At 38.9% G+C, this 25,947-nt stretch overlaps 1 protein-coding gene across 4 annotated transcripts in view; it reads left to right on the forward strand.

Moving 5' to 3' along the window:
- Snx9 (sorting nexin 9) overlaps positions 1-25,695 on the forward strand; it is a 94,728-nt gene extending 69,033 nt beyond the window's left edge. For all 4 annotated transcript variants that reach the window (XM_063232950.1, XM_063232951.1, XM_063232952.1 and 1 more), the window contains 9 exons: positions 3,118-3,248; positions 12,028-12,131; positions 13,431-13,534; positions 15,734-15,811; positions 18,560-18,636; positions 19,987-20,076; positions 21,136-21,250; positions 22,008-22,099; positions 24,139-25,695. In XM_063232950.1, the coding sequence (XP_063089020.1) occupies positions 3,118-3,248; positions 12,028-12,131; positions 13,431-13,534; positions 15,734-15,811; positions 18,560-18,636; positions 19,987-20,076; positions 21,136-21,250; positions 22,008-22,099; positions 24,139-24,186 (839 nt within the window). In that variant the 3' untranslated portion in view covers positions 24,187-25,695. The remainder of the gene's footprint in view (positions 1-3,117; positions 3,249-12,027; positions 12,132-13,430; positions 13,535-15,733; positions 15,812-18,559; positions 18,637-19,986; positions 20,077-21,135; positions 21,251-22,007; positions 22,100-24,138) is intronic.
- The last annotated feature ends 252 nt before the right edge of the window (positions 25,696-25,947 follow it).

Here is a 25,947-nt window from a genome sequence, read left to right on the forward strand (position 1 = left end):
GCAGTTGCACCCACTGGTTCCCTGAAGTTGCTGCAAATGATGTCCTCAGCATTACCCCACTCCCCACACCCCTTGTATGCAGAGCCAGTAGCTATGCCAGTGGCAGCTATTAGACCTGACTACCGGGTGCAGCAGCAGGTGCCCCAACTGCAGTGGCAGGGCTGCTGCTGGAAGGTGGGCTGCTGCTAGCCTGAAGCCAGCTCTCATCCAAGCTCTAATGTCAACCATCAGCTTGTCTGGCCGAGAGACCATGCAGAAAGTACAGTTTGATTTCTGCCTGGCATCATTAGCTCATGGTTGTTTGGTGTCTAGAAATGCAAAGTTGCAAAGAATCTCTTCAACTAAATGTTTGAAGTTTGTTTGGTAGTTGTAGAAGATAAATATGCATCTTTTTAACATCACAAGACGCTTTACACCAAAGTACAGGATCATTTCTCTAGCTTAGCTCTACTCTTCTTCCTCACTTTATGAAATTATTTTCATTTATATCTATAGATTATAAACCCAGCAATCCAGTGTTAAAATTAAGTGTGTTCTTCAGTCTTTCCTCCTTTAAGAAAGTTAAAGAAGCAAATTAGGAAAAACAAGTTTTTAATTTTTATATTAACCTACATACTTCTAGTGCTCTTTCTCACTGTGGATTCTAATCACCATCTTTAATAATTTCCTCCTAGCTTGAAGGAGTCCCTTTTGTTTCTCACAGTAGAGGTCTGTAGTCAGCAAGTCTCTCATTCTTTATTTGTGTCTTTATTCTGCTCTGTATTTTTTTTTTTTTTTGAGAGGCAGGGTCCTATTATCTGATTCTAGGCTGATGGTCATTCTTTCTACATGATATGTTACTTCATTGCTTTCTGGCCTGCATTTTGATAGATGGCAAGTCACCTGTTAATTCTGCTGACCTCAGATGCAGAAAGCAACATACTTACTGCTTTTAGGGGTTTTTTGTTGTTGGGTTTTTTTTTTTTTTTTTTTTTTTTATCTTCAGCAGTCTAGTCCTGCTAGACTTACCAAGATATAGATAAGTTTGTACCCTACAAAGTTTGCTGAGGTTTGTTGAATGTCTTAAAAGTATAGATTAAAGCGTTCCCTCAAATTTGGGAAGGTTTTTTTGGCATTCTTCAAATACCACTTCTGCTCCTTCTCCTCTTCTCCCTCCAGGATTCCCATTGTGCCTGATGATTTCTGGGGCTTTATTTTTCAGTAGTTTTTTATTTTGTTCTTCATTTTGGACAGCTTGGACTGATGTATCTTAAGTTCACTGATTCTGTCTTTTCTCATCCTGAATCTGCTCTTCACCCCATATAGTATATTTTTAGTTTCAGCTATTGTACTTTCAACTCCAGAAATTTAAAATAATTTCTTTCCTTCAGAATTTGTTAATTCCTTCTCATATTTTTATTTAACGTTTCCACATGGTTTTCTTTAGTTCTTTGAACATATTTATAGAAGCTGTTTTGTCTGCTGCTTTGTTTTTGTCTGCTAAATTCAGCATCTGGGGACATTTACGGATACTTTCTCTTGACTGCTAGTTTTTCTCCATGTGGATCATATCTTGCTGTTTCTTTGAAGAACTCTTAAATTTTTGTTGAAAATTGAACATTTATGAGAATAAATTATAGCAACTCTGGATTTTCATTATTCCTCCTTGTAGGCAGTAGTTGTTAGTTGTTTCTGCTTTGTTTGTAAAGTAACTTGCTCAGGCGACATTTCTGAACTGTCTCCCTTTCAGCTCAGTTCCCTGCCTCCCCCACCCCGCACGCCCCCCTCCTTCCCGCCCCATTACAAGGGATTGAACTCACAACCTTGCGCTTGTGAAGCAGGCCCTTGTGCCAAGGAGCTAAATCCCTGGCAAAATCCTGTTCTGGATACCTTGTTCCCCACTCCTCCCCAGATCGAACTCATGACCTTGTGGTCGCCAGTCACGTGCTTATGCCACTGAGCTAACTCCCCAGCCCATTCAGCTCAGTTTATATTTCTTTATTTTCCAAGTCCTGCTTCCAGGGGTTTACTGATGCATCTGTGTAGACTGATGGGAAGCTTCTGATTGATGGGGCAGAGGCAGTGTTTTGCCACATCAAGCCAGTAAGGCCCTGTTGTCTGTCAGTGAAACAATACAGGTAGTGAGTACATTCAAAGCTAGGGCCTTTTCAAGTTAAGCCTGGCTCCTTTTACTTTCCTTTGGCCTTATTTTATTTTATTTTTAAGATAAAGTATCACTATGTTGCCAGGTTGACTTCAACTCCTGAGCCCCGGTGATCTTCCCGCCTCTCTTACCAGGTATCTGGAGTTATAGGTACATCCTACACAGCACATGGCTGCCTAAACCCCTTTTTAAAAATCTTCTTTCTTTGTGTGTGCAGCATAAGAGTTGGTAAGGAGCTTGTGGTTGGTTTGAACCTGTCCAGTGTGTACTGTATATTCGTAATCTCAGCCTGGATGTGCTTGGTCCAGCCATCTTGGCTAGTTAGTCTATTTATGCCATCATCTACCTCAGAGATTGTCACTGCCACCATGACTCCTCTGAGCATGGGCATGGGCAGCTCCCACTGCTCCACATCAAATGAGCTTCCTCCTACCCCAGCAAAGAAGCACAGCTGTCAGCCCCCACGGCCTGCTCCACCTTACCATGTCTCCAGTAGGGGAGGAAGGTAGGAGAAATGAGAACAGCCACGGAGGGCTACTGTTATGCTGGAAGTTCAGCTGCTTTTCAAGTATAGGCTCTTTGCAGGTGGCTTTTTAGCTTTGGTTGATTCCAGAGCACTGATTTGGTTGTTGGCTATAGACTTCATGAGGGCGTGAAGCAACTGCCCTGATGTTTGTGTATAAGCTGGAGATCGTTTATCATATCAACATAAGCCTTACTTTAAAATTTTTACTCTTGTCACAAAATATTCGTTGATGTGTTAAATTGAAATTTCATTCTTAAATACTTAATAAAGTCCATCAGATCCTTCCTTTGGTCTCTTGAAATTTCCCATGTCTCATGTGTTTAAGGTGCTGAAAAATTATTATGATTTTGCCTTTATAAAACAGCTTTCTACCAAGTGGCCAGTAGTCATAGAAATAGTTTTTCACTTTAGAGGGAGTTCTGGGTCAGTCTTGGTGTGTTTTTTACAGGGCGCTTTGAAGAGGAATTTATCAAAATGCGCATGGAGAGACTTCAAGCCTGGATGACCAGGATGTGTCGGCACCCAGTCATCTCAGAAAGCGAGGTCTTCCAGCAATTCCTGAACTTCCGAGACGAGAAGGTAAGAAAACTGACCATTACGATCTTAGGAAAGTGAGTGTTCTCACAGTCACACTGATGGTATGTGAGAAAGGAGTTAAAAGCAAATTCATTAATTGTCTCTTACTCCTTCCAAAGACAGGAAAGGGACCGAAACCTAAATCCCTGTTGTGGAAGTGAGTCCTACAGTATGAAAGAATTGTCAGCCAGAGGACTCTTAAACACACTAGGGCTGGTGAGCGGGCAGAACAGATTCACTTGGGTGAGCAGTTTTTTGATAGATGCTCTTAAAAATAGGACAGACCCCAAATAATGAAGGGTGCTACCAGTGTAAAGTATATAGATGAACAATTCCTCTGATCACCTTTGACCTAACAGTGCCACAGCTTCTAGAAGTAGTGTTAAAGCTGAAAAATTCTTCTTGAAGACAAGTCCTCTCTCCATAACTGTAGTTGTGTGTCCAAAGTGAATGTTAGTCTGTCTCTGCCTGCCCCCGTGGACAGTTATCTGCCAGTGGGCATTGGTTTTTCATTACAGTGACGACAAACTGAGTGCTTGACATCTCATCACCATCTACTTTGAAAACACTTGATTTCTTAGTAAGCTTTCACTGTACTCCCTGCTGTAACCCTTTATTCCCTAAAGACAGTTATTCTATAATTTTCTTTCGGGTTTTTTTTTTTTTTTTTTTTTTTTTTTTGTGGTACCAGTGATTGAACTCACAACCTCACACTTACCAGGCAAGTGCTTGAGCTGCTGAGCTAAATCCCTGACCCGCTAAATAGTAAAAGCATGAGTTAGCTCAAACAGCAGCAGATGCTAAATATATTATGATCCTGGAAAAAGTGTTACAAAGTCATTTTTATCTTTATCAAATAGAAGACTGTCTTATACCTTGTTGGACCATCCAGATACTTACTTGCTAAATTCCTTTATGGTATTTTTCTTCCCTTGTTGAAAGAGAAAGACATTTACAAAAAGTTCTTGGTACCGATAAAAAGGAAAAAGATAAAAAAATACAATAAAAAATAAAAAGTTTTCAATATTAGAGCTTTTTCTTCACATATATATTAAGAGACATACACACGCATTTAATATAGTATAAATATTTGGTCCTCAGTTTCAGTTATTGCCTCTTTCTAAACAAGACTGTTTTATTCAGTATTAAATGTCACCAGGTAGGAAGTCGGAAAACACTGAGGTGCCTAACATTTCTTCATGAATTTGTATCTATTGTAGATTAGCTTTGCAAGCTACTCTAGGTAACTCTAGTTTTTCTAAGAAGTGATATTTATTCACAATACATATACCTGGAGCTATTTAGTAGTGATACTAGGTTCTTTGAGTTCTACAGGTTACGAAACCTCTATTACAGCCTCTCCAAGTTCGTTGTCTTTTGGCTTCCCACAGGACTTCAATAAAGGCTTGTTATATTGGTTTTCCAAGGATTTGATTTAGTTCTGAAGGTCATATTTTCTGCATAGTATAGTTTAAAAATAATAAATCCTAGACATTGGTCATATTGTTTTTCTTCTGATGACTGATATCTTCAAAGACTCATCAGCTTACCATATAAAAATGGTACAAGAGAAAAAAAGAACTTAAGAGTCAGGACACTTCTAATCTTGCCTCTACTTCTAACTTCTTCAGTGATTTTGATTAAAATATTTGTTCTCTTCAAGCCAGTTTCTTCACAAGCTAAATGGCAGTATGAAATCAGAAAAACTGACTCTTTGATTATTAGTACCGAGTATAATGATAAACATAGAAAATACGAAAGACTCTGTATAGAAATTACTCGAGATAAGTGGCATTAAGGTGACTAGATACAATAAATACCACATTTTTTCAGCAATAAACAGAAATTGTAAGTTAAAAGTGCTATCATTTAAATAGTATCAAAGTATCAAATATGTGGGAATAAACACAAGAAAATGTGTAATAGATCTTCATTGAAGGCTACAAACTACTAACAGGAGGCCTAAATAAATTTTCTATTATGGATTTAAAAATAATAAATATGTTTTAAAAAATCAAAATGTTAAGAGTAGTCAAGATGCTCTTAGAAGAAAAAGAAGCAAGATATGGCACTCAATCTCAAAACTCTCTGTAGAGCTCAAATAGTGTGAAAAGTGTAGTGTTGGCTAAAAGATGGAGAACCAGATCAGAAGAGTAGAATAAGGTGGCAGTGAGTACAGAAGGGAAGGAATAGTTTTTTCCATAAATATTGCTGTTGCCTTTGGGACATCATTGGGAAAGGTGAAATGTGATTATATTTTTTAAAACAGCCTTACCTGTGAAGTATTTACAGGCAGAACCATATTGTATCTGAGATTCCCTTTAAAATCAGGAGGAAAAGTACAAGGAGTGACTGGAATGGAAGAGAGCAGCTATTTTAGAACAAGAAGCAGGGGCCAGGGCTCAGCTTCGGTTTTCATTCTCCACCACGTTTGAGACCAGCTGCAGTCTCTGCGCTTCAGCAGGCTCAGCAAGACAGGAGCCCAACAGTGTCTGCCTCTCCTGAACATTCGTTGAAGGACTGCTGGACATTATAACCAAAGGAAGAATATGATTCCAGAACAATATTGGAAGCAACAGTAGCAACTGTTAGGTAGGACTCTAAAGAGTAAAGCTGAAGAGATTTAACCAGTTAACAAGAAAGCAGGAAATAAAATTCTTCCCAGAATGTGTCACCAGCTAGCATAGCTCCTTGCTTTAATGATAAAGGATATTAAAACTAAAGTACAGATTTGTAGGGAAAAGCTTTGATTAAAAGTATGAGAAAACAAGGGAGAGCAGAGTTCTGACAAAGATCAGTCAGGTCCTTTAACAAGGAATGTAAGAGCATGTAGGGAAAGTATGCCTACTTGGGTAGCTGAAAGAGCATACTTGGATGCAGAAGTTCAAACTGGCCTGTCCACAAAAGCAGGAGACCAGTTTTTAAGGATTATTTGAGGTGGGACAAGGTCTAAAAAGTTATTTTCTCCATCCTCAATTTGTAGCTCAAACTGAGTATTCCCGACTTGAAAGGCAGTTTGAAGAGCCCTGAGAGAAATCTTCTTGCCTCATCAGGGTTATTTTAGTCATATGAGAGAGTGCTGGAATCTAGGATGACCATAGGTTAGGGCAGTGGAAATTCTGGGCAAAGCTGGATGTCAGTATATCTTTTATTCTAGTTTCTTTTGTCTTTAAAGGTAATGTGATGTGCTAAATTTAGGTATAATAAACCTCGTTTAACCAACATTTACACATACGCTCCTAAATGACTAACATGCTAATATTGTAGAACTAGGAAGGGTTTGACCCAGCGTTTTACAAAATGAAGACCAAGCTTTATTCTACTTTTAGTTACCTGTAAGCTGGTCATTTGCAAGCCTGTATCTTGACTACTTTTCTCATTGCTGGAACAACATTATTGACACTCACAAGTTTACTTTAGCTCACAGTTTATAGAGGCTTCAGTCCAAAGTCTGCTGGCCCCAAGAGAAGGTTGCATAGCAGAGGGGCAGCAGAGGAGAAACAGTTCATGTTGTGGCAGGCAAGAAGCAACAGCAGGAGTGAGTCTCCCTTTCCCTTTTACCCATCCAAACTACAAGCCCTACAGGATGGTGCTATCCACATATAGCCTGGGCTTTCCCATTATCCACACCCAGAATTATGCTAAACCAATCAGTGGGCTAATTCCTTTTTTTTTTTTAATTTTGTTTAAGGAGAAAAAGAAAAACAGAGAAAGGGTACAAGTTATACAGATTTACAGAAATAAACAGTAGGAAATCACTAGTTAATGGATTACATATTCTCATCTTAGAAATAATTGTTCAAGTCACAAAATTAAAGCTTATAAAGTGGACATTCCAACAGTGAGACTGTAAACAGTTCTGTTCAATGATCCAACAAAACTCAGTAATATCATTATCTATCTTATACACTTAAATATACATGCAGTTATATCGTTTAGAGCACTTTCTTTTCCTCTCTTTTGTACAATGACAATTACTCATTTTGGGTTTTGTTGCTCCCACAGTTCTTATTACTTTTTTGGAAGAGGGTAGAACCAAATGTGACATAACAGAACAGAATCAGTCAAATCAAAAGGATGGACATAATAGATAATGTAAAAACATAATACAAGGTGATCAACAATGGTTATCAGAATGCCTCCCGCTATCTCTAATAGAATTGCCTATATCGTCAGTTATAATAAAATTGAATAATTTTATTATATTGTAAAGAACAAAAGTAAAGAGCAAAACCGGCAAAACCAAAACATTGGAGATATTATAGGTCTTCAAAAGTAGATAATAGTCAACCAGAATGGACGTCATAATGAATCCCATTATCTTCACAGCTGTTGCCTAAACTTTCGAACCTGGTACTATCAAGCAAAACAGAATAGAGGGACATCAGTCAAAACAAGGTGGTGAGAGCAATGCAGGGCTTTAAATCAAGATAATGGAGAGTCAAAGTGGGTTACTATAATATATCCTGCTATTTTTTTATTTATTTTTCCCTTAATTAAAAGGATAAAAATAAAAAGTAAATAATAAAATGGAGATTGAGGTAAAAGAGGGCATAACAGCAAAATAGCGCAGATCAAAACATAACCATTTAAGCAAAATAGTGTTTCACCACAAGATTATCCCGACATAAAAGAAGTTACCATATTGTCTATTTCCTTGAAATCTTTGAGTATAACTTCGTATACTGTAGCATCAAATATATCAAAACAATGTAAAACCATTTAAGAGAATGACAGTATTACAGGGTATTTAGAATCAACTAACAGAAAATGAACAATGGTTTCTGTATAATCTCCTTGTCTATAAAAGTTTTTGCTTATACTATCATACCTAATAAAATCCAATAAGATACAACCTGTTTAGACCAATGGAGACAGAAGAACAAAAGCTTGATGAGACTTCAAAACAAGATGATACTAAATCAGTATTACTTATTAAGACATCATTTTCTCCAAAATAGCTGTTCCTATCATCCAATCTTCTCTGTCTCGTTTCTGTCAAGCTCTTTTTCTGTCATTAGTTGTCAGTTTGTCTTCTTCATTTCGCTTTTTGCTCCATTCATTGTGGCCTCTCTGCCACTATTTCTGGATTCTTCATATTTTTCTTTTTTAGAATATCCTGTAGTATTTATTCTCTGTAGAGTTGAATTGGTGGTTGCAAATTCCTCTAGTTCCTCTTTATCCTGGAAGCACCTTGTTTTTCCATCAATTTCCAGGGATAGTTGTGCAGGATATATGAATCTTGGCTGGAGGTTATGATCTTTCAAAGCTTGAATTATTTCCCCCCACGCTCTTCGTGATTTGATGGTTTGTGCCAAGAAATCTGCTGTAATTCTGATGGGTGTTCCCTTGTAAGTGATCTGTTTCTTGTCTCTGATGGCTTTTAATATTCTGTTCTTGTATTGGATTTCTGGAATTTTAATTATTATATGCCTGGGTGTTGCTCTGTTTGGGTTGTAGGTGGCTGAGGTCCTGTATGCTTCATACAACTGAGTATCTTTACCTTTTGCTAAATTAGGAAAATTCTCCTGGATTATATCTGTGAGTAGCTTTTGTAGTTCATTTGTTTGTGTCCCTACTTCTTTTATGTTCTTAATTCTTAAGTTATAGATCCTCTTATCATCTTCTAGTCTTTGTATTATTGCTGTTTGTTTCTTTGTTATTTTTAAGAAGTTTTTCATTTCATTCTCCCATATTACAAATCTGCCCTCCAGTTCAGATAATCTGTCCTTAGTTTCTTTCAAGCTGTTATGCAGTTTTCGATAGTTTTTAGTTTCCTGGTAATCTCTTTGAACCTGCTTCACGTATTCTATGCTTTCTCTATTTTCTCCATCAAACAATTCTCCCCTCGTTTTCTGTTCTTCCATTCCACCATCTGTTTTTTCTTGGGTGGTGCTTAGCATTTCTCTAACTATTCTGCTTATTTCTAGCTTCAGGTCATTAAAACTTCATTCCTGAACTCGTCTATGAGGCTCTGGAGATAGCACTTTATGTCTATTGGTGCAGTGTCCGCTATTGCCTGTTTCTCAGGATTGGGGGCTGAGGGGCCTTTCTTGTTGCTCCTTCTTCCCATATTCTTTGTTCATTATATATGCAAGTGTATATAGGAGGCCCAGCTTCCTTCCCTGTTGGCCACAATCTGATTGAATTGTGTTGGCTAGGTGTTCCCACCCACGGCAGCACACCAGGGAGTTATGGACTTATGCGGGGCCTGCCCCACCAGGTCACCTTCAGGCACTGGGACCTGAGCTGTGCTAGCCTACTGGGTCTCAGCCACCAGCGTCACGTAGGCTACACACTGCCCACCAGTCCCGCTTGAGAGGGGGATATATGACTGAAGTCACTACAGCACCCTGTTCCGGCAAGTGTGCCCGGTCCCAGAATGTCCTCTGTTGGAGCCTCCTAGATCGTGGAAGAGTCCCAGTTTCTCTGCCTCACCACAGGTCGATGCACGGCTCCCCGCCCATCCTGCTGTCAACTTCGTTCACCGATTCCCTTCTCAGAGCTTTCGCGCGTCTGTCTCCCTGCCGAGCCAATTCAGATGCAGCCACGGTGGCAAGAAACCCAAATCGCGGTTTCCAATGGCGCGGGCTCCAGCTTCCACGCTGAGGCTTTATCTGTTCCTGTTATAGCACCAGGATTGCATTCCCAGTTGGTTTCTCTCAGCCCAGTTCGTTCTTGGGTCAGCAGGCCATATCTCCTCTCTTGCTTAGGATTCCTCACTCCGCACCATTCCTGGATTCTAAGCTGGGTCTTTCAGAGAGCCTCTGTAGCTGCTGCTATCTGTCCGCAGTGGGCTAATTCATTTATCACACCTTTAATCCAGTATCACACACCCATAATCCAGCCATTCCCCAAAGCCCCACCAATGGAGCGCTTGAGGCTTTTATGTGACATTTTAGATATAAACCATAACTGTCCACAAGAAAAAAAAATCACAGTTCTTAGCACAGAACACTTTTAAATCCCCGACTGCCTCAGAAGAAAACACAGCCCCAATAATTGAGGGCTCGGGAGTTTTTTATTTGTTTGGCTTTGTTTCTTATCTAGTGGTCTTTGACTATATCATATGGAAACAGGCACCAAAGTAGTTCCGAATGACAAGGATTATATACTTTCACTTTGTCTCTGTCTTTCTCAGTGGAATCTGGCTAAAACTGCCCAGGCTGGCCTCAAACTTGCAACCTTTCTACCCCAGGCCTGAGTCTCTGGGATTAGCGGCATTTCCAACATACTTGGCTAAAAAGGATTATCGCTTTAATAATATCTAGAGATGGTAACAATTTTGGAAAGTATGTAGACTAAGTCGCTGTGGAAAGTGCATCACCCATTCCTGTAGATCTCAAATCTTTTATCATGTAAATAATATTCATGTATTTTACAAAACTGATGAAAAGCTGAGAATTTAGCTCACTGAAAGTATGCTTGTCTGGCTTTCAGGAGGCCCTGGGTTTGGTCCTGAGCACCAAAACATTAAAAGGAAAAAGAAACAAACAAAAACTAATGATACTTTTAAGAATTGATGAAATGGATAGCAGAAGCCAAGTCACTGGGAATTTATTATAGTTTTCTATTTTTATATTGCAGTGGCAAACAGAAACACCAAAATGTCATCCAGGATTTGGAGGTAGATTTATTTATGTGGTTGGGCACTGACCTCTAGAAAAAATGTCAGGCCCTGCTCATTGATAGTTTAGGGTTTATATGGGATAAGCAAGCAGGAAGTACAGAAGCAAGTATTTAGCAGTTATTGATCAGTTTTTATAATATGCCTCATAGCAACTAGCTATGCCTCAGAGTGACCAGCCATTTTTAAGAAACAGAAATAACAGGAACTGTTACCTGGGCAATTAACAAAAACTGAAGTATACTAGTTGGAAGGAGGCATTTTATGCTACATTTGCCCCCTCTTTTAGTTTTCCAGCAAATTTTTGCTGTACATGTTGCATGTGATTTTTTTGAGATGAACTGGAAAAGCCAAATATTTATATAAGGTCCAACTAGAAACAGTAATATTAAGGTGGTCCTAGCCGAGGTCACCATGATTGGAAAGTTTCCATTGTAATAAAAAGTTTTTAAAAATATAATGCTATATGGTTCAGAGATATAAATATGATAAGGAAAAGCAACACAATGAGCCTCCTAGAAGGTGATGCAGGGGAATATCTTCATACTCAGCAGATTTACTAAAATAAGAAAGAATGACCACACCAGGTATCTTCTTGGTAAAGTAAAATGCTGCCAGGACTTCACTTTCTGTTGGGGTTAGGAATCTTTAAGACCAGTTTGGAAAACCACTTGGCATTAGCTACAGAAGTTGAACACAACCATAGAACCCAGCGTCTTTACTCCAAGGTACGTGCTAGACAGAAATTCAGTATATGTTCACCAAAAGACACATGCATCACAACTCGGTTCCTCACTGAAAGGAGTTGGCTGCCACTAGGAGAATGGTTAAATAGGGTGATTCACACAGTGCCTCCCTGGCAAGTGTGAGGTCCTCAGTTCAATCCCTGGTAACAATAACAACCAAAAAAAGTAGGGATGTTCGTACAACAGAATATTATAGAACCATGAAATGAGTGAGCCATAGTTGTGCACAGCAGTGTTAATATACGTTAAGCAAAAGAGACGAGGCTCTAAAGGTACATGCGCTGACATTCTTTGCTAATTCACAGAAGTAACAAACTAGTAATTTGGGAGCTGATTTTGTTTGAGAATTTGGAAAACGAGTTTTATTCTGCTGTCCCTTTTAATGCTGTGATGTTTTTCTCATTTATAGGAATGGAAAACTGGAAAGCGGAAGGCTGAGAAAGATGAGCTGGTGGGAGTTATGATATTTTCCACCATGGAACCAGAGGCACCTGACTTGGACTTAATAGAAATGTAAGAGACACTTCCCAACTTTCCTTCTCAGTGTTTATCCACACCCTTTGGCTGAAAGCCTTGGCTAGGATAGCTGCAGCTGGAATTCATATTGTCGGAGGACAGCTTATGAAATGAGGGAAGTTTATAGGCAAATGACAAAAATACTACATGTACATGGAAGTACCGTCTTTTAGCCATAACACCATATTAAGATCTGCTTCCTCTTTGCCTTGAAGTCAGTGGTTTCATGGTTGACACAGTGTTGGTTCCAGTAAAGTACAATGAGGCAAAGTGGCAGAGAGCCGTAAACAACGTCAGGCCCAGCAAACCAAAACCTTTTGAGCACTGCTTCAAAGGAAGCAGTTTCTAACCTGCCTGTTCTGTTTTTTAATGTTGTTAGTTATTTACTTGTTAATACAGATTCATTTATCATTTTGAAAGTTTCTAATATAAAAGATTAATAAGAAATCTTACAGTTTTTTAGTTTTAAGCTTTTTTCTTATAAAACCATTATCTATGTTTCCAAAAATACAGGCCCCAAAAAAACTTCATAAGTCTTCTAGTTACTCAATGATATAAGACTCAGTGTTAACACTGTTGGTATATAGTCTTCCAAACCTCCTTCTGTACATAGCCTTTGGAAAATGAGCTGTTTAAATAAAAGTGATCTCACACTATACATTCTGATTTTTAAAAATTATTTTTCTCTTTGGTTGGACCTGGTAATTGAACTAAGGGCTTTACTCATGCTAAACGTGTGTTCTACCACTGAGCTACATCTTCCAGCCTATACATTCTGTGTTTTGTTTGTTTTGTTCTGTTTTTTTAGTACTGAGATCAAACTCATGACCTCATGCTTGCCAGGCAAGCACTTATGCCACTGAGCTAAATCCCCGGCTGTACATTCTGTTTTATGATGTGATTTTTGTTTCCTTTTTTCATTCAGCAATATACTGTAATCCTTGCAGTTGGTACTCTTTTTATACTCTCTGGGAGCGCGTATCATGAGAACACTAGATACCTGTTTAAATTCCTGTTAAATACCTGTTAGAATGAAGAAACAGCTACCATTAGCCTCCTAAACTTTTTATAAGATACTTGTGGTAACAATTTTACTTTGAATAATTTTAGTTAAAATTCACAAGGAATTGAGGAAAGGAAACAAAGTTAAACTATAAATGGCAGATTTTTAAATAGTTCGTTAAAAGCCATGATCTATCTTGTTTCAAGACTGGGTCAGTCAAAGGGCTGTTGTTTTGCAGAAAAGCAAGTACACAGATCGCCCTCCTTGTGACTTACAGCTCTGTCTGCCTACAGAGAACAGAAGTGCGAGGCTGTGGGGAAGTTCACCAAGGCCATGGATGATGGTGTGAAGGAGCTGCTGACTGTGGGGCAGGAGCACTGGAAACGCTGCACAGGGCGTAAGTGCCGTGCTCCAGGCGGGGCTGTATAGCATGGTCTTGCAGAGGGACCTGCCGCACACAGAAGAGACTGAAGTGAAGCCCAGTACTGCCATTCCTGTAGCCTTGGCCTGACCTCGCTTCTCTGCCCTAGCTAAACAGTAGGAAACTAACAAAGCCAGTCCAAGAAGTTTCCTATCACTTTGGGCTTTGTAATCTGTGGGAAATTAACCTTGTTTTCTTTTTTTTTGTTTTGTTTTGTTTGCTTGGACTTTGTTTGTTTTGCTTGTTTAGAGAATACTTGCACAGTTGCTTTTAATCTTACAATTTTACTTTTTAATCTTTATCCATTTAATAACATGCTGTATTTAATTTTAACTAAAGTCGTAATTTTCAGGAAAAGCCAGTATAGTTGGTGAAAAATAGTCTAGAGGGATCAAAAACCTAGCTTTGTGGAGGGGCAGTGCCTGTCAGCTGCGGTCTTTGCCCTTCCCTGGCTCTGAAAACTCCTCCTGTCCTTGTCCTGAGTGTATGTACTGTCACCCTGCTGAATCACCACCTTCACCCCAGAACTATGCAGCTCTGTTGTCAGATCGCCCAGGATGGCATAACACCATCGAATGTCCAAGTGATGCTCTTCTTAAAAAGTATAAAGGAATTCAATTACAAACATGGTTTTAGTTATAAACTCTTACAAGAATTATTTAAGCCTGTGTATTCTTTGGAAATTTCCTTTTTTAAGTGAATGTAAATCTTAAAAGGGTATCACACAAATCTGTGATTACATTTGGGGGGGTACTGAAGATTAAACCCAGTTCACACTGAGCTAAGCCCCTAGTCAGTGAGTTGCCCTGTGACTCAGACTTGAGACCCTCCTGCCTCAACCTCCCAGAGCACTAGGATAACAGGCTTGTACCACCACACCCAGTTTGGATGTTCTGTTCTGTTCTGTTTTATTTGAGATGGGGTCTCAAATATATAGTTCAGGCTGGCCCTGAACTCACTGTGTATTCCAGGCTAGCTTCAAACTTGCAGTGATCCTTCTGCCTCAGACTCCCAAGCATTGGGATTAATCTGCCACCATGCCTGGCCCAATATACCCAGGCCCAATATACCCAGTTTGGGATTATAATGTCCTTTACAGAATTAAATCTCTTACCTCTGATGCCCTATATAATCCATAAAGCCCAATTTATAAAATAAAGAATACTGACAGATTCTCTTGCTGGGGCAAGGATAAGGAATTGAGGCACTCAGGCATACCTTCCTTCACAAAATATTAAAGTTCCTGATCCATAAGGTGAAAATGTGGTAAAGCACATGACATGTGTGTCTTAATTCCCATAGAGAGACAAAAACTGAGGCATAAAAAGGTAATTAATTACTGAAATTAACTGAGCAAATATAGTTTGGGTTCAGGTATATTATGCTAACCAGCATGCACCTTGGACTCAAGCAGCAGTTTCTTTTGAAAGACCATTGGTGTGCTTGAGGAGACTGTGCACAGTGAAAATGCAAATGGATATGAAGACTGCTCTGGCAGTTCCCAGAATGATCCAGAATCCTAGCATTTTAGCACCTTAGGAAGGAAACTTAGGAATCAGTGAGAAAACATACTCCTCACTGCTCCTATGAAACCCCGTTGCCATGTTTTTTGCCAAACTTTGTTCTTCCAATTTTGGGTTGATTGGTTATTGATTTGCACATTGCTTTGGGCTCGTCTTTTATCTGCATCTCATTTTCCTAACCCTTCACATTCAGACTATAGTTTTGTACAGTAGAGAAGGGGGTTATTGTGGAGGCCAAGTACAAATGAAAGTGCTTTGCAAGCTAGAAATCTAAGTGAGCTTCAGTTCATTTCTGTTCAGTAAATGGGAATGTAGGAATAATTGATAATAATAGCATCTACCACTAATTTAAATCAGTTAAAAGTAAATAGTTGATTAAAGAATTCATCAGTGGAAAAACCGTTACTTTTTCATCAGTATTTTATTAAAGAATATAGTCTATTTGTAACCACTTCAAATATAATCACTAGAAAATAGTTGAGGGCTGGGAATATAACTCAGCAGCACAGTACCTGGCTGGCAAGCATGGAGTCATGAGTTCAATTCCCGGTACCAAAAATATATAAATAAAATTTTAAAAAAAGAAAATAGTTGAATTCCCTTTAGTTTGCTCAGAGAATCAGTTAACAGTTTATTCTTTTTTCTCTTTCAGCATTGCCTAAGGAATATCAAAAAATAGGAAAGGCCTTGCAGAGCTTAGCAACAGTGTTTAGTTCTAGCGGTTATCAAGGTATGTCTTTATTTTTTGTTATTTTTTTCTTTTTAGCATATAATTACGCCTATCTGTGGAGTACAGTATAGTAATTCAATGCAAGTCTACAATGTGTAATAACAAAATCGGTAATTATCATCTATTTCCATCTCCTTATTATTTCTTCATGTTTGGAACCTTCCAGCATTCTCTTTTAGTTCTTCATAAAATATAAAATAGGTTGTTGTGAACTGTAGCTACAACAATAGAAGTTACTCTTGTCTAATCACACAGTATCAAAATACCTGTCATCTGAATTTATTCTGTCTCCCTTCCCTTCCTAACTTCCATTGATGACTATTCTGCTCTCTTCTACTTTGAGATCAGTTCTTCTAACATCCACATGTGAGAGAGAATGTGCCTTTTGTGTCCTATCTCACCTGCTACACACACACACACACACACACACACACACACACACACACACATCCTTCCCACAGGCCGCCAGGATCTCACAGGCAGACAAAAACTTTGCCTGGAAGTGTCCTTGTCCCTGAGGGGCACTTGGCCAGGCTGTACACTCGTGACTTTTACTCCCTCACTTTATGACTTTGGAGAAAGGTGAAGGGTTGTTTTGTTTGTTTGCCTTCCTCTGCTCTCGGATATATCTCTTATTTTAACATAACAAGTAGCTGAGGCGTGTAGCATTCTCCTCTTCATTTCAGCTTTCTGCCAGAACTTCTGAGGTTTTTCTGGTAAAAAGGCTAAATTTTTTAAAAGGTCATTTGAAGGGACAGTGTTTGATTAGCAAATGTGTTGCCTTAAGTCTAAGGCATAATTGTTTTTAGCTTATCCCATAACTGTATGCTGCCTAGTAGTAGTTGCAGTTTCTTATACTTTCATGCTGGCAGTACTTGTAAGTTTTCCTTTAAAAAAAAAAAAAAAAGAAAGCATTTGTCAGTGAGTGGTACCTATTAAATCTGCATATCTCTTGTCAGTATATTAATCATCTCAGTGATAGAATTGGTACCTCACCAGGGGACCTGCCCTGATTCCCAGACAGGACCAGGCTTTGAATATCAAGGCAAATCTTTGAATGTTAGTCTGCACCAGAGTGTAAGACTTGGGGCTCCCACATGTGAGTACTGTAGTTCTGGCTTCCTGTGTCTTATAGTCAGGCCTCAGATTGGAAAGGAACCTCGAGGTTTTGTCAGTCTGAATGAGGAACCTGAGACCGTGAGCAAAGCCTCTGGGCCAGGACGACAAGCAGATGACAAACCAAAACTAGATATATCCATTGCCTGGCACTAGGCAGGTGTCCAGGTGCTCTCACACTTCTGGAGCTCTGTGGTGTCCGCATGGTATGAGAGCATTTGTTTTGGAAAACTGGGGAAGCTACTGATAGATCTGAGCACCATCATTGTGTGTTAGAACTCACCTACAGCTGAGGATGGAGATGCTTTGTGGAGTTTTATAGTCTCTAGCCAAGCAGCATAAAAGAAAGGAAATATAATGAATAACCGAGAAAGGAGGAAAGGAATAGAAGATATGGATGGCAGCAGGGCCAAGACCACCACAGAAGACAGTGGCAGTGATCCCTGCTGGAAGATAGGCAGTGAGCAAAGACCTATGTGTCCTTTGCCTGTAGGAGTGCTCTTCCCTTTAACCCCCAGAGAAGCACTGAGAGCTTCCTTCACCCTGTGACTCCTGCACATTGGACTGTCACTGCCAGCCAGTATGTTACTAGACATTCATACTGCACACAGCACTTTCTCAAGTGTTAAAAGCACTCAATACATCTTCTGTTACATAGCATGTAGTTACTGTTTTCAAAACACTGTTCATGTTCCTACTGACTGGCTTCTGCTGTTTAAAAGGACAGTGACAATGAGTAATGTTAAGTACTGAGTCTCGGATCAGTACTACACTGTGTGATACTGTGATAATGTAAATGAGGTTGATTTTTAAGGACATCTCTCACCTTGAATAACACTTTCACTGCTTTTTTAACTGTACGTATACTAACAATGGAAGACTGTTACTGTTAATATGACCCTTGTCAAGCCTGTGAAACATTCCATATTCTTATGGGGAATTCTTCAATAGTTTTTTTCAGGTTGAAATAATAATTTTAAATTTTAAAGTAGTATCTTTGGGAGAGGAGAAGTAGACTTCTGATAGTACCTTATTTGTAGATTTAGCTTTGGAAATGTGGGTGTTTTTCATAATTATTACAAAATATTTACATCAAAATGAGGGCACCCCTTATAATCAAAAGCAAAATAAAACACGTGATGTGACATCTCAAAATGAAGGCATAACCAAGTAGAGAGGAATTATCTAAGATCATCTTAAAGTAGCAGTCAGAAAGACTCCAGAATTTTAGTTGTTTTTACTAATTATATAATTAACAATATAATACTGTGTTGGTATTCTAAAACTATTTTACATAGTGTAAGATAAAGCTTTGTTAGTAATTAAGTATTTTAAAATACAAAAACTTTGAAATTAAGAAAATTCCCAGAGTCCTAAATCTTTTGGAAATACCAGTATGGATTTTCTTTTTAAAAAAAAAAACAATGCAATATGCTCTGCCCTGTTCACTGGAAAAGACTAGGAACAGTTCGCCATCCAGTGGCTGGGAGCATCTCCTGACTCCAGCCCATGTCTCATCACAGTGAGCCTGGCTCCTGTCCCAAGAACATTGGTGCCAATTTGAAGACCTTTCCACTGCCCAATGAAAGGAAATTGGAGCATTAGTGACAGCACTAACTGTAATCTTTTCAGGTGAAACAGATCTCAATGATGCAATAACAGAAGCTGGAAAAACTTACGAGGAAATTGCCAGTCTCGTGGCAGAACAGGTACTAACATACAGATTCAATTAAGATATTATGCTCTCTGATCTGAATATTTAAAACCTATTTTAAGACTTATCTAAATAGATCCTCTTCTTTTCTGTTGGTACATGTCTTTGTTAATTGTATTTGATAATAGTATTTCTAGGGTTAAGTCAAAGTAGATGGTTAAGTGTGCTGTCAGTAAGTCTAAATGGCCAGGCACAGTGGTGTACATCTATAATTCCGGGTCTGGGAGGCTCAGGTGGGAGGATTATAAGTTCAAGACCAGCCTGGACAGCTTACTGAGACCCTGCCCTGCCTTTTGTGTGTGTGTGTGTGTGTGTGTGTGTGTGTGTGTGTGTGTGTGTGTGTAATAAATGAACAAGAGTTAATGGCTAGGATTATAGCTCAGTGCAAAAGTCCTAGGTTCAATCTACAGTACCACGATAAGAAAGAATGAAGTCTAAACAAAGCTGGAGATATGACTCAGTGTCACAGTGCCTTCTTAGCCCTCTTAATGCTTTGAGTTTGATTCCTAGAACCAAAGAAAGAAGGAAAACTAGGGCTGGAGGTATAACTCATGACTAGAGCACTTGCCTAGCATGCATGAGACTTAAGGTCCAATCCTTACTATAAAAAAGGAAAAAAGAATAAAGAGGGAAAGGAGAGAGGTCTAAATAAATGCTTTCCAGTACTGGCACCTGATCTGCTCCTGCCCATCAGGGATTATAATGTACCCAAGAAAATGTTAGTCTGCTTTGCCTCTCTGCATCTGTTAATGACCATGGCGGTGCCTACCATGTATGGTACTGAGGATCTAATAGCTTTTTTAAAGTGTCTTTTGTAGTCCTCAGTCCAGGGTAAATCTTTGTTATTTGTTAGTCTTTAATAACCTAATTTCCATTCTTTTTATAAATAATAAGTTCCCTTAAGAAGGATAATCATCTAAGTTGTTTTAAATCCATAAATTTAAAATTTTCAGATGAGTTCTTGAGAAATGTAAAAATTTCTCAGTTGCCACTTAAAAGAATTACCAGATTTTAAGTATTTTTATATTCTGTAATAAAACACAAACATTAAATTATAACAACTTATTTGCCAGTTTGTAAACATACAATACTAAATTTTTTTCCTTACAGCATTATGTTTTGGTCTACCTCACAATACCTGATTTTACATGATGTTTTATCATTTTCTTAACTACATATGATTCATAGCATAATTATCTTGGGGATTATTTCTTTTAAGAAAACTAAAGAGAATGTTAGCACTCAGTAGATAAAGGATTTGATTAATACATTTCTCATACACTAGTTTTCTTGGCCTTTATTTTCTGAATTCCTCTGCCAGTAACAATCAGCCTGTGTCTTGTAGCCAAAGAAAGATCTCCATTTCCTGATGGAATGTAACCATGAGTATAAAGGCTTTCTCGGCTGCTTCCCGGATATCATTGGGGCTCACAAGGTAACATGACTATAGACATTCACAGAAGTGGGCACAGGTGGATTGCTTTCCAACATGCACAGCCCTGGCCATGTCATTTATATATTCATCTTTATGAATGAAAAATTATAATTCCCACCAGAAAGAATTTTAAGCTAAATTTGAAAATTGGTTGGCACGTCCTCACATTTTAACTCTAGTTAATTATTCTTTCCCCTTTTCAATATCTGTATATTATCTCAGTCATGAGTATTTCATCAATTCATGTGTGGTACTGTAGTTTATTGAATGTCCTTTGTTAGGGAAGTCTCTACAAAGGACTGGTCTGTGATCTTAACAGAGTTGCCACATGGGCATTTCAGTGTGTTGCTGTATAATTTTAGGACTCATGAAGGAGGAGCATAAGTATATAACCTTGAAGAACTTCTGAGAATATGAGAAAGAGCAGTTAGTTTCTCTTAGGGATTTATGTCAGCAGAATTAGAGTTGTAGGAATGGAGCCTAATTTATCCATAGAGTAAGAGCTTTTATTTCCAGATAATGCTGAAAAACAAACAGTATGATGGCACTGCAATGGAAAACATTTGGCAGCTTTTGCAGTTACTTCCATCTAACTATTAAATTGACTCAATGCCTCCTGCAGAGATCAAAGTAAAATTAAGTCTTACAGTCAGTACACTCAAGCATCAGCCAACCTATGAAATACACACTTTCAAAGGAGAGACAGTGTGTATATGTTACACTGCACCTAATTATATGAGTTCTAAATCTACTAATAGTGCCTGTTTTCATATTACTTATTACTCTTAAAATGCCAATGTGTTATAAATATTAGGAGGCAGTGTGCTATTTGATTTTCTCTTTTACTATAGAATAGAACTGTAAGATTTAGCTTAATTACATTTTTTAGTCCATTTGGCTTCCAAGACATTTAAAAGAAGTTAATTTGGATGATTTCCTGTGTTCTTAATTATTTTCCTGTTTGGTAGCAACAGAGTTATAGAACATACTGACACTATTAAACTAATGACTAATACTTTGGGCTTTCTTATTACCATCACTGCATTTTATGTTCCATAGGGAGCAATAGAAAAAGTGAAAGAAAGTGATAAGCTAGTTGCAACTAGTAAAATCACTCCACAAGACAAACAGACTATGGTGAAAAGAGTCGGCACCATGTCTTATGCTTTGCAAGGTAAGGAAAAGCATTATGAGTAGCTAAAGGTATTCTTTTATTTATTTTTTTCCCTCAAAAGTTCTCCCTACACACTTGCTTGAGAGACATGCAAGTGTAAACAATAGTTAAGTAAATAAAACCCAATTTAAAATATCATCATAAGCCCTTTTCCTATAGGATCCCACAGTTAATATGTCTGTAATACATCTGTAATACTTAACCGTTTCATGAACATATGTGATATAGTAACAGCTTGATTAAATCTGTGTATTATCTCAGAGACATGAGGCTTGCATTTATTATGCTCCCATACCATAAGGCTCTACCACACTCCAGGGCTCAGCATTCAGTGGTCTCTGTGTCCCAGACCATCAATGGTAAAGAAATTGGGAGGAATCCTTTTAGGCATAGACTGTTAATAAAAGGAAAGTATTAGTTAATGGTTAAAGATTTGAGTGTGTTTGAACACATAGGGCCAGCAAAGGGATGTTTCCTGTGCACAGGTGACTGGCACATGCTTGAGCAGAGAAGGAAGTTCATAGTATTGTTTATATTCATAGTATTTAACATGTAAATTAGTGAACATCTTTCAGTTACTGGGAAGCAGTGCTGCCTGTTGACTCTCCATTGAGTTTTCCATCACTGGAGTGAAATAAGGTACAGAGAACAGGCCCTTCTCCTGGAGCCAGATTAGGTCACAATCAAGCAGAGAAACCGGGTGTCATGGTTTGAAATCTTGGAGAGAAACTGACTGCTGCTTTGATTTTGATTGTAGCTGAGATGAATCACTTTCATAGTAACCGGATCTATGACTACAACAGCGTCATCCGTCTGTATCTGGAGCAGCAAGTGCAATTTTACGAAACGGTAAATAAGCACTCCTCCGTGCCTCTTCTATATTTGAGGGGAGGGCCATTCATGGTACATAACTTCAGCTATATGAAGTTCATCTGTATTCTCGAATTATAATAAATCAGAGAAGATTAAATTTTTGAAGATTTGGTTTTCTAAAAACTTTCTGCCTTTTCTGTTTTTGAGTAATACTGGATTTGAAAGGACTTCTTTTAAGAAAGTAGTATTGAATGCTAGTTCTGAAACTGGAGGAACCCCTCCTGTGTGACTGTCCCCTCCTTCATTGCCTCTGTGCCAAGTGACTGCTGCATGTGGTCACCCTGACGTGCTGGAGGTGCTATCCTCAGCTGAGGAAACAAGCCAAATGCAGCCTTTGTTCATGGCCCAGTTTTCACCAAAGGAAACCAGAAGAAAGCGCAAAACCTTCTACCTTATCCTTCAGAAAAATCATAATGAAAAGTTAAATTTTCATGGCCTACATAGTAATACTTTTATTTAACAGTGTTTTTTTTGTTTTTTTTTTTTTTGGTCTTTTTCCTTTTTATTGGTACCGGGGATCAAACTCACGACCGCCTGCTTGCAAGGCAGGTGCTTACACCGCTGAGCTAAATCCCCAGCCCCTAACAGTGTATTTTTAAAAAGATCCTACAAATGGAACTCAGATGTCAGAAGAAAGGGCATTGCTTTGCCATCAGTCTCTCCTACATTCTCATATCTATGCACATGTCACCCTTGGGCTGCACATTCCCCAAAACATTCATCTCTAGGAGCTAATTCTCGAAAGGGCTCTCTGATTCATGCACAAATGCATATTTGTGAGTTATATGTTGCAAATGGTTGGCTTAGAAGATGTGCTTCAAGGAGGAACTGAGGCAGCACTCTCCCTCTGCATACCGAGGCCAGTGTTCTAACTGCAGACTTTCTCATAAAGCTGTACTGAGGGTCTTTGCCTTCCAGCATTCTAAACATAGCAGATTTGGCTGGGTGTGGTAGTGCAGGCCTGTAATCTCAGGATTTAGGAGGCTGAAGCAGGAGGATCCTGGAGAGTTTGAAACTAGCCTGGGTTACAAAGTGAACTCCAGGCCACCCTGAACTGCATAGCGAGACCCTGTTTCAAAAAGACGGGAAAAAAAAGCAGATTACATTTGTTTCTGAGAAAATACTGGATGGGCAACTCGTAAAATTCTTTTTTTTTTTTTTTTTTTTTTTTTTTTTTGTCTTTTTTCATTTTTATCGGTACCGGGGATTGAACTCATGACCGCCTGCTTGCAAGGCAGGTGCTTATGCCACTGAGCTAAATCCCCAGCCCCAACTCGTAAAATTCTGATAATGTTGATTTGTTAAACTTTCAGGTCTAATTACAGTATTAGCATTTAATTCAAAATAAGAAATCAAGTATTTCATTACTGTCTTTGCATAAATGTAATTGGCTGATAACAGCATTGTCAGATTTTAGATTTGACATAATTGTATGGCAGAGTCCCCCTTACTACATTATGCATATTTATGTATGGAGCAAACTTGTATCGAGTACCTCCTACATCCTAAGCATCCACTCCAGGCATTTGGGATCCTAGGATGGATAATACGTCTGACTTCAAGGAGGATCTGTTGTCCTTGAGGGAGGAGGGTGCCAGTGTGCTGAGGACATAGGCACGTAACATTGTAGTTCACCATTAGTATGCAGCAAAGGTGCATCCTGTCTACACAGCATGCAATAAAGCGGGAATCATGGCTCCACAGGGCGTCTTCAGCATTGGTATTTGTTGAGAAGGGGACTCTGGATAAGTGTGAAAGACATAGTTGCCGCCACCCTCAGGATAAACTGTTGATCTAGAAATAAACCTGGAGCAGAGAAGAGGCCCAGTTGTGACACCATGGCTGGCAGACTGGAGCAGGGCCTCCTGCAGGTAGTGGGATCCCAGTTGGTGGCAAGGCTGCCATGGAGTGGTCTGCCCAGCAGCCATGCAGAGACCACGCAGTTGCCAGAATAAAGGACTTTGGTGTGGTAATGAAGGTAATAATATCTCAAAATTCTTTCGTTCTTTTACCAGATTGCAGAAAAGCTGAGGCAGGCCCTCAGCCGCTTTCCAGTTATGTAGAAAGAATGGAACATGAAGAAATCTCCGAAGTGTTTCTTTCTGACTTGGGGCAATGCGATTCAAACTGTATTTTTTCATATCATTAAAAAAAAAAAACCCAAAAATGTATTGAAAAAACTGTTTTCTTTACAAACAGCCAAAACGCATTGGCCAATTGGTTATTTAGGGACGGTATAATGTTCATTTCCTACTCATTATTTAACCAATGGAAATTGTCTATATTTTTGGAAAGTACTTAAATTTATTAGAATTTTGAATGGAGAATTAGGGGTTCCCCCCACTGATATTTTACAAAAAAAAATTGTAATTTATATGTTACCCATTATCTTCTAGTTCTTTCCTAATGTCAGATAGTTACTAATTGCTTTCTTAAAAATATGAAATATGCCAGAATATATATATATATGTTTGTATATTTTTATAACTTTCAGTCCTGTGGGGCTGCTGTCTGTTTAGGAAAGCCTGCACGCCCTTCACTGGCACACAACTCAGGTGCTTAAATCACAGGGGAGAGGAAGCAGAGCGGGGCCTCTGGGTCACCTGTGTCCTCACGGAGCATGAAGGGAGACCATTGCCTGTCTCCTTGCTTGCACAACTGCCTGCTGCTCCTATAGGAAGACGGTGCAGTTTTCTTGTGCTCTCCTTAATCCCAAGTAAGGTGTGCTAGAATGAGTAGGTCGGGAAAGCTGGGGAATGGTTCAGAAACTTCTGTGGCATTGCCTCTCTGGTTGGGTAGCCATATTGATTCCTGCACCCAGAGCTGCCACCCCTTCCACACTTCCCTCAGCATCCATTGGACAGAAGGAGAAGTGCTGGACATGGCCTGGCAGCCACTTGGTTTGCAGTATTAGCCAATTGCAGGTTAGCCAGTGTTCTCTGAAAAGACAACAAACCAGAGGTTAGTGTGTCCCCTCCCCACTAAGGGGGAGAGTTTAGGGATTGAGATGAGTGGCATCCTGAACCATGTGCAGTTACGTGCTGAAGATCAGTACTGAGCGATGCTTGTCCTGGGCCCGAACTTTCAGGTAGTTTCCTGATCACTGGTACTTCAGATAATAGCACAGAGTCAAACCAGCTGTCAGCTTGGAATCAGATCAGTCCCTGTCTTACCTGGTCGACTGCGGCTCCACCTTCCACTGTTGCCTTACAACCTGATCTTCTGCTTTCATTTTTTTGACCTAATAATTACAGAAAATGAAAAGTCTGGGCCAGTGTAAATAAGTGAAACCAAAAAATAAGATGAGGAAATCAAAATCAAATGAACACAAATAGAATTTCTTGTTCTTCAGTATCACAGGTTTTTGTTAATGTTTTATAAATAATTTTCCCCGCTTGATTTTTCTTTCATAAAATCTCAAAAACAGTGCTTATGATACAGCCATTTAATATATGTACAAATTGTAAAGAATATGTATAAATATTTTACACAAATGTAAGAGCATGTAGAATTCAACATATAAATTGTTTAAAAAACTGTACAGTAAATTCTCAAAGCACCTTTTCAAAATATTTCTGGTGTTTTTGTGTGATTTTGTTTTCCTTTTGTTTGGGAATTTCTTCTCGTTGTCATTACTTGCCTTTTATTTAAGCTGCCAAAAATGACCAAAGTAATCGGTTTTTCCCCAAAACATATTTATTCTATTGTGAATGAGTGATTTTAGATCTGTACCTGATCCTGATGCCCTGAGTCCTCCTCCCAGGTGTTGTGATTAATTGGTATGGAGAAGGGACCGGGAAGGTAGAAAAGGAATCTTAAGAAAA

Source organism: Cavia porcellus, unplaced genomic scaffold, assembly GCF_034190915.1.
Source record: "Cavia porcellus strain 051 isolate PalLab524CR breed Dunkin Hartley unplaced genomic scaffold, mCavPor4.1 scaffold_22, whole genome shotgun sequence".
In the NCBI taxonomy this organism is placed as follows: Eukaryota; Metazoa; Chordata; class Mammalia; order Rodentia; family Caviidae; genus Cavia; species Cavia porcellus.